At 40.4% G+C, this 12296-nt stretch overlaps 1 protein-coding gene across 5 annotated transcripts in view; it reads left to right on the top strand.

The window, feature by feature from the left end:
* LOC132104209 (CUB and sushi domain-containing protein 3-like) overlaps positions 1-12296 on the top strand; it is a 435094-nt gene that overhangs the window by 348184 nt on the left and 74614 nt on the right. For all 5 annotated transcript variants that reach the window (XM_059509502.1, XM_059509503.1, XM_059509504.1 and 2 more), the window contains 5 exons: positions 2263-2379; positions 2480-2689; positions 2770-2958; positions 4702-4879; positions 9237-9382. In XM_059509502.1, the coding sequence (XP_059365485.1) occupies positions 2263-2379; positions 2480-2689; positions 2770-2958; positions 4702-4879; positions 9237-9382 (840 nt within the window). The remainder of the gene's footprint in view (positions 1-2262; positions 2380-2479; positions 2690-2769; positions 2959-4701; positions 4880-9236; positions 9383-12296) is intronic.

Genomic DNA, 12296 nt, shown 5'->3' on the forward strand with positions numbered 1-12296 from the left:
TTTTGTTGATTAGCTTTCAAACAGGTTCCCTCAAAAAAACAAGACAGCCCCACCCCCAACTGACGCCATTGGTTGCATTATCATGCACATTTACAGCTATAAAATCTTGAGTAAACAAGGTGGCCAGGGTATCCCTTAGTACAGTTGATCTTTTGCCCGTCTCTAAGCCTTCAGTGTTGCAAACACAATATATAATGAATATAGTGAGAGCAGAAATTATCAGTTTTTGTATGCACTCTTCTCCATCTGCTCCTTATAAAATGCAAGATGCAAATTCTCTTTGACTGCCAAGATGATGTACCAGACATCTTTCTCCCTTTCACTGCGTCAGCCCATCCTGTTTCTAGCATATCCTGTGTGGCCAGTAGGCTTTCCTACAAGACCAAGTTTGTGTTTTTTTCTTCAGATCCGCCCATCACTGATCAAGGGCACCTTGTTTATCTTTTATATTGCTTTGGCTCATGTTTGAGTTGGCTGTCCCTTGACCTGCCCAATTCCCTTTGCCTCCTGTTTTAAAGAAGTTGGAAGGAAGTTTCTACTGCTGATATATGCAGCAACGTTGTCCATTCTCTCCTGCGCCAAAACTAGACTATATAATCTCCATAATACTGTTGGAATCACGACTTAAATCCCTGGGCATGTTGAATCTTTTATCATGTTCTTCATTCCTCTAAAAAAGATAATAGCTTTTGTTTTTGTCCCAAGCAAATAGACTGCAGATCTGAATTTCATTTATTTCAGTGTGTTTGTAGCTTTTATTTCTGTTTAAGTGCTTTTCTGCTCCTATATTTTGCCTCTTCTTAAGCAACAGTTTAATCTAAGACTAAGTGAAAAGTAAAGGACTGAACACAAGGGAGTTGACGTAACATTTAAATGGAGTTACTCTTGCCAACTGCAGCTTTTACACTGGTCTTGATCTGATACAGTCATTTAGCAGTCTGAGGCACATGTTCTCAGTCAAAAGAAAAAAACTTTTTTGGCCAAGTGCGATCACACATACAATTTTTTTTCTTGTTTATGCACAATTTAAAATTATAATTTTAATTATAATTAAGACTACTCCATATTATCGACAGACATGAATTAATATTGATCAATAATATATTTATGAATTAAAATGAACCTAGATTAATAAATTCTTATTTATTACAACAACAACAAAACTGAACCTCAACTGAGAAATTTATCAAATGTTCAGATTAAAAGATAAGGATGCACCGATACCACTTTTTCCAGTACTCACCCGATACCGATACTTTGATTTCTGGTACTTGCCGATACAGAGTGCTGATACTGATATTTTTATTGCATTTGTAATTTTTTTAAATATTGGGTACAGATAACTTTGATAGAAAGGTATGTAATGGATGACACAATCAACCATTTACACAACTACCAATACTTAGCTGTCGGGCAACCCTTAACCTTAATGACTGCCTCTATTCTCCTGGGCATCTTATCATCCAGCTTCATGCAAACCTGAACTTCAAAATTTTCCCTGGATTTTCCCCATTACAAAATTCTATCAGTTTTACTGGCAGTCCACAGATTGAGATTGAAAATAAATTATGTTTATAGTGAATGCCCCTGAATGAACATGAAAGATCACATAACAGAAGTGCGCGAGCGTGCTCTCTCTCTCTCTCTCTCTCTCTCTCTCTCTCTCTCTCTCTCTCTACCGTTAAGTAACTTGTGCATTGTTTTACTCACATGTTTTTGACACATCCGACATTCACCAGTCCACAGGAGTGTGACACATTAAGATCACGCATCTCCACCACTGTGCGCTCAGTCCACTCAGCGTGCTTTATCAGCTAGCGCATGTCAGCTATACAGGCGTTAATACTGAGTGTTTAACATTATTTTCATTGCATAGATATCCTATGTAGACAACCGTAATCTCTAATAACTCCATTCTGCTGTCTGTTGTAGTGATTCTTTGTCTAAATTTGGCACTTATCACATGCTGTGTGGGTATCGGCGTTTGGTATCGGGGCATTTTAACGAGTATGAGCATGAGTACAGGAGCTCAGTATCGGGTCCGATACCGATACCAGTATCGGTGTATCCCTATTAAAAGACTATTTTGACTATGTCACTAGTCAAAAAGTACTGTTCGTTTCTAATTTGGAAGATTTTTTAAGGGGTTTAACTTGTGACTTTTTTGTGCTGTATTCATTCAGTGATGCAGTAGAGAAGGAGTGCATGATGGGCAACACTTTTGGCTGTGTATAAAGTAAATCTTTATCTGTATGTTCACAGCTCAGTGTGGTGGAGCAATGACGGATGTTAGCGGAGTGATTATGAGCCCTGGTTTTCCTGGCAACTACCCAAGTGGTCTGGATTGCACCTGGACGGTCACCCTTCCCATTGGCTTCGGTACATGCATGTCATTAAACTGTGTAGGAGTGGGCTACAGAATTTTGTGACTCAAGGCCTTTTATCAGTGTAACTTACTGTTGTCAACATGTTGTTCAAGGAATCCACGTGCAGTTCCTGAACTTCTCCACTGAGGCAATCCACGACTACCTGGAGATCCGAAGCGGGCCTAGTGAGACTGGTACAGTGATTGACAGGTTCAGTGGGCCACAGGTTCCTGAGTCACTCTTCAGCACCACCCATGAAACAAGCTTCTTCTTTCACAGCGACTATTCCCAGAATAAACCTGGATTTCACATTACATACCAAGGTGAGACTTTGAACATTTCCCAACATCCATTAGGTGTCCTATTTTGTATTAATCCTCCTCAATTGTTTGTTTTTCTTCAGCCTATCAGCTGCAGAGCTGTCCTGACCCCCGACCTTTCAGGAACGGTATCGTAATAGGCAGTGACTTCAGTGTGGGCATGACAGTGTCTTTCGAGTGCTTACCCGGTTACTCACTCATCGGCGAGACCTCTCTAACATGCCTCCATGGGACCAGCAGGAACTGGAACAACCCTATACCACGCTGTGAAGGTGGCTTTTTACTGTTCTCCTCAATATAAATATCTTTATCTATTGGAATTGAATGACCTCAGTGTTTCATGCATGCAACTGCTCACTATAAGTTATTATGAATGTGTCATCCTTTGCTTACACCTGATAACATTATACGCAAACTCACGAGAGATATTGGCATATCTCAACAGTATTACTAGATAATGCATGTTAAATAGTATCACACATCTTTATGGTGAGAACAAATTCTCAATGGCTCACAAAGAGGTGATGTCATAGCAGAGCGATCGTGGCTAAGAGATTAACTTTAAGAGATAAACCCCCGGTTTCACAGACAAGGCTTAAGCTAGACCCAGACTAAAATGCATGTTTGAACTGTCTCAGCTGAAAATATCTTGCTCTGACATATCTTAACAAATGTCAGTGTCATTGTTCTGTGTCAAGATGCACACCTGTAATGTTTTCTTCTAAGGCATTTTTGTAATAGTCGCTTAAATATCTTAATTTAACTAAGGTCTAGTCCTGGCTTAAGCTAAGCCCTGTGTGTGAAACCAGGCCAAAACCTTTAAAGATGCACTAGGTCGTTTTGTTCTCGTTTCACCAGCTTCTGTTCATACAGTCAGTATAAAATGGCCTTGGACTGTATACTAACATCTAATGACTGAGATTGGAACTGGCTGATTTGCTCAGAAAAGTGCAACAAAGAATTTTTCAAATTCAAAATAAAGCCATTGTTATGGAGATAGAATTTTTGCATATTCAGGATAAATAGATTATGATCCACATTAAATGTAAAGAGATTAACAAAATTAAACATTGTCAAATAAACAGAACGAGATACTGTAACGACTGGGTGAAGGAGTGGCAGGAAGCAAGTGCGAGATTAATGAGATTTAATGAAGACAATAAGACTATACAAAACTGAGACACAAATAACGCTGGGAGGAATGCACAGTCCAAGATGGTGGTGAGGAATGACGAATCCGGAAGGAGGGGGTGAGTTGGCAGCAGGATGGGGGTGACACAGGAACTGCGGGGAAGCGAGCCGAAGGTAAGTGGTGTTGCTTGGTGGTGGGTTGCGTAGAGTGGACGGGGTTCCGGGGAGACACGGACATCCAAAGCAGAAACACACAAGAAAAAAAGGCAAAGGTTACAAACATGAAACAACGCTCTCACGAACACAAGACGCTAGACAAGCCAATATATAGGGATGAGTAATAAGTGACAGCTGTTGCTGATGACAATTAACGGAGACGCCCACAAACTAATCAGTGCTGACGCGTAACACACAGAATTCACCCACGAAGTGCAAAACCCAGAGATTACGGTTTACCAACCGTGACAGATACACAAATAAATTTCACAAATCAGTTTCACAAATATGAATTAATTTCACGTATAAATAAAATGAGATTTGCAAATAAAAAAACGTGTTCAAAAATATATTTTTATGTCACAATCACAACTTCGCCTGGCATTCATTTGTGAGTGGCGTCCTGTGTATTTGTGGATCGTTGGATGCATTTGTAGATTTTTGAAATTTCTAGCATCAAGACGTTGTCAATCCACAAATGCGTGGACTCCACCCACTGTGTATACAAGCCAATCATGTAACAACCACATTTCGCACAGGTTAATAATCATGTTTTTTTTTTTTTTTTTTTAAAGTGCAGAATTCTTTGCAGAAATGTAATGCAGATATTCAGTCTATGCACAAAATGTATGATGTCAACATTACTTTTTTTTCTGTCTCCCCAAAAGCTCTGTGTGGTGGAAACATCACCTCCATGAATGGCACCATCTTTTCACCTGGTCACCCAGCTGAATACCCCAACTTTCAGGACTGTGTGTGGAGTGTCCGGGTGCCCCCTGGAAATGGAATCTACATCAACTTCACTGTCCTCAGCACTGAACCCATCTACGACTACATCACTGTGTGGTAAACTCTCATAGCAATCTCTTAAAAATGTCATGATGACCTTATTAGGAATCATTTCATATTTGTCAGTGTTTGATAAATAACAAATAACACTGAAGAGTTATGGGACTGTATATGCAGATGAATGAGCCAAAAGAACAGAGAGACTTTTTTTCTGACCACACTCCAAACGTCCTTGAATATAAGACACTCACTTTTGTGTGCAAAACAGCCTGCAGTCCTCTGAAAAGCCTCGAAGCACACTTGCTTGTGTCTGTGGAAGGAAATCATCCTTTAAATCTCCCAAAAACACTTTTAGGACTAGCTGCCACCTCATTTGCTTGGTTGGCATCACAGTATCTCTCCATTTGAAAAGTAGTTATATAAATTGCCTTTACACAGTTCCTCAAGTCAGGAGACAATTTTCAGGATTAAATTCAGTTTCGCTTCTGCGTTCCCTAATGTGGTGTCTTGTTACTAAATTGGAAAACTTCACACTTGTTTTGTTTGACTTTGTCTGGTCTTTGATGACACTACATAGAGGTGCCATTATATTGCACATAAGCTAAATATTAACATGTATGTTTAGAAACATACCTAATATTTCAGTGTAGGAAAAAAAATATTTACCATTGGGGCATGTTTATTGTTTATTATATATATATATATATTCATTCATTCATTTTAATTAAATAAATGTTTTGATTTATGTTCTACAAGAAAAAAAATCACCTTAAATTTAACTTAATTATTAATTATCTTGTTCAAAAGTTTAAATATGCTTGGTTTGTGGGCATAAATGACTTTCTGCAGCTTTTTGTAATAGTTGTGCATAATTTCCCTTCTGAGCTTTGTCTCTTTAACCTTGCAAGAAAGACTTTTTGCTAATTGGTTATACTTCATTTTATTTGCTTTTCTGTATCTACTGGTTTTGGCCTCCTCGTGGAAATTAAGCCCACTTGCTCCAGTATTTTAGACAAACGGGATTTGTCTTCAAAGAAGAAGAAAAATCTCTAGAGGTTTGGCAGGCTTAATATAAGGAATAATTAAACAACAATACAGATTTTAGGTTAAGTTCAACTTCCAGGTTCCCCAATTGAAGTTGTTTTTGTAGCACAGAATGCAAGTTTTAAAATTATTATCTTCTTGATACATTCTGAAAGAAGGAGTCACAGATAAACGCACGCTTTAGCCAGAGTTTTTGTCCTTACAGAGTCAGTTTAGGCCTGTTGGTAGTTTGGAAGAGCAGAGGCTTTTGACTAATTGTCCTTCACATCGCTTTGACACCAAGTTGCGGGGGAGATGGAATAATGAATGGAATGAAACCCATGATGGATCCAATAATTAATGTCAGCTGTTCCCTTTTTATATCAGAGGTCCCACTTGTTTAAGAAAAACTACAGAGGGTATTTTTATTTATTAATGGATTCTGCATACCCTCCACTCACTGTTGTTTTAAATAATACATTTTCACCACTAATAGCGGTTGCATTATTATTGCATTTTTTTCATACTTTTTTGCCTGGTACAACCTGCAGTTGAGATTGCATTTATGTTACATGTTGCAGTGCTTCAGTCTGTCCCAAAAACTGCTTGACAAAGTGCTCTACTAAAACTTGTGAACAGACTCGCAATCACACCTCTGTATATCTCTCTGGGTGCTCCATCGGTTCTTCGGTGTGCTGCTCCTAGTGATCATCTCATGCATCATAGGTGACCTAGATAAAACAGTGTCTTCTAGTTCATTAGTCCAGCTCTATCGTTCATGTACAGAAACAAAGACTTTATGCATTTCTGCTGGGCTGGCCTAATGTAAAGACAGCAGCAGAAATGGCAGGAAGATAGCTTAATAAACTACAAGACACAAAAATAACTGCCTGTTTTAGAGATGCGCTTCTTGCTTTTTCTTGCAGTCAATAATAGAGGAAATATTGCTGTCTCTGCTTAAAGTCCCATTTCAGACAATATGGCTCATAAAAGCAGCGTTCAGCGCTGTACTACAGTAGAGTTGAAGCACATAGTTTATTTACTCTCAGTGTAATTGAAGAGTCATTATTTTTGCTGGGCCTCTAGGTTAAAGCCGCATTTCAGTGACTTAAGGTTCATAAAAGCACCTTTAAGTGATAAAGTGCAGTGGAGATCAATTAAATGTTTAATTTATTTAGTCTGTGTGTAACTGCAGATTCTTTACTGGGTGCTTCAGAACAAAAAAAAAAGAACTTGCACATTCTGTATGTGTTGTTTTAGGAGCCTACTTTAAAAGCAGAAAGTATACTTGATTTTATGCAACTTATAAAGCTTTTTTCTATCTTTTGTTCATCATTTAATAAATTCCTGTATGGTGCCATGATCAGCAGAACTTTTAACAAATTCTCTTTACCACCCACAAAAATAATGCAACATTAACAGTGCCAGGTGAACAGATTTGTAAACAAGGCAGAATTTATAATGAACGTCTCAAGGTTACGAATGTAACCCTGGTTCCTTGAAGGAACTAGACGCTGCGTCGAGCGCTTTGGGGAACGTCCCTGACGAGACCGACTCTGAATATCGTGTGCAATCTGTCAAACAGAAGGGCGTGACGTCACGGGCGGGGTGACGTAGCGACCAGGAAGCTATAAATGCACGTGCCGCGCAGCTGGCTTCAGCTTCGAGTAGGGAAGCAAGCGCCGGCAGGGGTGCAGGAGTATGGCTCTGCGACGCTGTGTCTCGTTCCTTCAAGGAACCAGGGTTACATTCGTAACTTTGAGACGTTCCTTTTCAGGAACTCGAGCTGCATCAAGCGCTTTGGGGAACGATGTGCCCACGCTGCCAGACTTCCAAATCCCTGCCTAGTGTGTATCCGAAGAGCACAGCTAAGACGAGAGAACAGAAGAGCCCAGAGTGGCTCGCATATCAAGGTCATAGAATCTGACAAATGTAGAGGGCGTGGACCACCCCGCAGCGTTGCAGATGTCCAAGAGGAACACACCTGCTGAGAAGGCCCTAGAGGCCGCCATACCCCGAGTGGAGTGAGCCTTGGCTCACAAAGGAGGGGGAAGACCAGAGGACTCATAGGAGACATTGATAGCCTCGACTATCCAACGACTTAGGGTCTGCTTGGATGCAGTAGACCCCTTTTTAGGAGGACCATAGCAAACAAGCAATTGGTCAGATTTTCTCCGTAGGGCAGCTCTGTGGATGTATGCGTCCAGTGCTCGCACTGGACACATACAATTTAGCTTTTCCTGGTCTGGCTCCCGAAAGGGAGGAGGGCAGAAGGCCTGCAGTACGATACGTTGCGGTGTAACAGAGGGAACCTTAGGAACATAACCCGCTTGAGGGTATAAGAATGCTTTGGCCATACCAGGGGCAAAGTCTAGGTGAGTAGGGGCCACCGAGAGGGCCTGAAAGTCTCCAACTCTCTTTAGAGACGTATTCGCCAGTAACAGGGCAGTCTTAAGGGTCAGATGTCTATCTGATATATCTTGTATTGGCTCGAATGGAGCTTTACAGAGAGCCTCTAACACCACAACCAAGTCCCACGGGGGAATACGGGACCGTACTGGAGGTCTCAGCCTCAGCGCACCAGGGCCAGAAGTGGGGCCAGCACCGCGGGGAACGCTGGTGAAGGCTCCCTCCTCGAAGAGAGCCCTCCGGGATCAAAGCGTCCGCATTGGCAATCGGTCACAATGGGGACAGTCGCCCCCTCGAGAGCCGACTCAGCGTGCTTCGATCCCAGGCAAGCCACGCACAAACTGTGTGTATGCCCACCCGTGATGTAGCGAGGGCAGGGAGGAACACACAATCTATAACGTGGCTTGGAATCGCCCCTCGCATGTTTGGTCTTAGCTTTGACTTTTGGCATATTGAGCTGTTCTAGCGATATTTTTTATGCTTTAGAGACAGACAACAATAAATAGGACCAACAGGACAGACTTTTGACATGCACAAACAGAGCACTTGCTGACAGACACGAAGCTGAAGCCAGCTGCGCGGCACGTGCATTTATAGCTTCCTGGTCACTACGTCACCCCGACCGTGACGTCACGCCCTTCCGTTGGACAGATTGCACACAATATTCAGAGTCGGTCTCGTCAGGGACATTCCCCAAAGCGATCGATGCAGCTCGAGTTCCTGAAAAGGAACTTCATTTTCCTACAAAAAAGATTTTTTTGCACTGAAAAGAGTAACAACGACTTAATTTTAACACTCAGGCTTATTTATTGTAGATTGCAGGTGTTTTTAGTGTAGAAAAAACTTTTTCAGGAAACCCTTTGTTTCCAAACTCATTACATAAGTTGACTTAGGCCTGTCTAATAACAATTAATGAGATCAGTAATTCTGCATGTAGCTGTGAATTATTTTTTAAATCTCGCTCCATTTCTGTTTTTCGCAGGGACGGTCCTGACCAGAGTTCACCCCAGATCGGTCAATTCAGTGGTAACACAGCCCTGGAGTCTGTCTACAGTACATCCAATCAGATCCTCATCAAGTTCCACAGTGACTTTAGTGGAAGTGGTTTCTTTGTGCTTAGTTACCATGGTGAGATGCTCCACACACTTCAGGTTCCATTCATAGACATGTTTTACCAGTTTATCCAATCAGCGCCTCACTGACCACTATGGTTCTTAACAACACAAATAATCAGTTGTCCAAACTGTTTAAACAATTTATCATTTGCCTCTGTGAGAGACTGAATGATTTGCACATTTATCCGTAATTTTAATTGAGCGCAGGTTATATATTCAGACCTTGTTGCCTCATGTATATGGTAGCCACCTAAACATACTTGCATTTCTGTATAAAAGATTCCTTAGGCTTGTTTAATTTGAACCTTGGTACAAAATAGTGTAAGATGCTTTTCAATAACCTGAGATGTTTTGTATACAGGAATTGGTGAAAGTTGGTGCGGTTTGATTCAATAAATAGCTGTCATTACTGTGTCATTTCAATCCCCACTAGGCATTTACATTGGCTTACATTTACATTTTCATATTGACTTGGGTCAGGCTGCTGACTAGCATTTATAATTTGTTAAATGCTTCCATATTGATCCTCGGTGATATGAAAGAAAATTACCATTTCAGATTGTGAGTCACGCCAGCAAACACAAGGTTATGTATAGAGTTCTGTGATTAGTCTGGTTTGTATATTTCCATTCAATTTCTCTAAATCCTTAATTAAAGGGATAGGCTATCTAAAAGCACAAAATATTTAATTTAGTCACATTCATGTCAAATATGTATAACTAACTATCTTTTTTTGCTGTGGAATACAAAAGGAAAGGTTTTGAAGAATGTTCAAGCTGCTCTCTTCTATCCTGTCCTGAAGCCTGTATATGAGAACTTTATTTGAGGAATAGTCTGAAATTTAAATTCTTAATCGCTGGTCACCATTCACTTTTATTGTATAGCAAAGAGCAGCAACAGATTCTTCTTTAAATAAAACCTTTTTTGTTCCACCAAATAGTTTTTTTTAATTAAGATATAAGGTTGATCACATAAATGATCACATTGGTTCTGTTATTCATTTAACACTCTATACGTTTGTGTTGGCAGTAAACAACTCAAGACCATATTGTTTTATCACTAAATAAGTTCAGTTTCTTCACCCGTTTTTCATGGATTGAATTGCAGATGACTGATTTTGCATCTGCAGATATTTTAGACTGTGATGCGCATACATAACAAAGAGAAAGGATCGTCTATATTTGCTCAGATTTGCACTGGGAATACCTCGTTCCGTCATAATGAGTTTAGCTTTGATTACGTTTGATTCTGAATAAATGGGACATAGAGCCTGAAAGACAACTTTATTTCCACCAACTGCTTTGATATGAATTAGTAAAAATTACCATCCATTAAACTCAAATATTCATCTAGTATTTAGTATGTTATCTAATCATATTAGGGCTCTGTCAAGTCTGCCAATCTGCTCTCTGATGTCACATCCTCTAGTGTTTTAAAGCCAATCTAGCCAAAGCAGCTTAGACAGGATTCTATAGAATATGATTATGAGCTCGGAATGTGCTCTCAAATGCAGAGATCATGCCCTCCAAATTCACTCAGGTTTATTAGCGGGGCTTTACTCAATATTTCGTCCAGACACCAAGGACATCAAAGAGGCATCTCTGACTTAGAGAAGCGCCAAGATGCCCATTTAAACTACTTAATTCTGAAGTCTCATTCTAATGGCTCTCAGAAGTATAGACGCACACAAACTATCCAATTCTGCCTACCCGGTCCATGATTCATCAAAGAAAAACTGCAGACAACAAACAAAGAAGGTTTGTAATTGAAAAAAATTAGTGTGTGTAGGTTTTTAATACAAAACTTCTGCATTGTTTTTTTACCCTCCTTTTTCACACCCACTTGAAAAGCCTCTTGTAGGGAAGTATAGTGTCTTCAGCCACATGGCTGCTGATCAGAGCGTCCATCCTCATCTCCCCGGGCTGCTCCGTTTGTTGCCGTTCCATTTTGGCCACTTACCCCAAAACACAACAGGGAACCCTTCAGGAAGCAAACTGAGAAGGAGCCACATGCTAAGTGGGCTTCAATAGTTAATTAGCGTGTTTCTAACTCAGCCTTCTGAAACCTCAACTTGGCAAGAGAAGACAAAGCTAGTCTTCCATCTTCGTGATGGAAACTCAGCTCATGATAAACTCAAAGGGAAGAACTCAGAGGTTTCTGATATCCATCTTAATCGGTGTGAAGTCTCTACAATTATGGCTTTATGTCAAACTTCGAATCAGCTCGACTTCGAGGTCCTGTTGCGTTCACAGTTTTCATGTTCACCAGAATAATTAACTCGCCAATTATGCTGTGCAAAGCTACTCGTTAATTATCATCAACACTCGTGGCTGTCTATACATTGCACAAGAAAGGGCCACAGTGCTGTTATACTCGCACAACAAATGCATTACTCACACAATCTGTAGCCGGATAAATATTCAGTTAATTCCTTCTATTCTTAAGTGATTCGCTCATTATGTGAGTCGTTTTGTTCTTGCCGTTTTTAACGACTGTGACACGCTCACTTGCTTGCGTGTGTATCCCCTGTCATTGATGTAAGCGATTGATAAGGCTCTGTGCTAACACCGCAGAGTGGTCCATAGCGCAGTGATAGTCACCCTTCCTTGCACCTCAGTGTCACCCTACTTAATCACATCATTATTTGTCACGGCAGGTTCCTATGTCATTAGTACTGTCTAGATGCCAACGCAAATGTGCTGAACGTCACACTGCGCAGAGGCGGTTTTATCAGAGGCAAAACATTTCAATGAGAAAATATTGTTCTAAAATAAAATAAGAATTGTCATGAAATATGATGATTGATATTATTTAAATCAATGTTTGTCTGTTCAAAAGCTATGCCAGGGGTGCAAGCATCTACTTTGCCTTCATAAAAAATGTTCAAGCACATGAGGGGTATTTAGAGATGGGGCATGGGATGGGGC

This window comes from Carassius carassius, chromosome 25, assembly GCF_963082965.1.
Source record: "Carassius carassius chromosome 25, fCarCar2.1, whole genome shotgun sequence".
In the NCBI taxonomy this organism is placed as follows: Eukaryota; Metazoa; Chordata; class Actinopteri; order Cypriniformes; family Cyprinidae; genus Carassius; species Carassius carassius.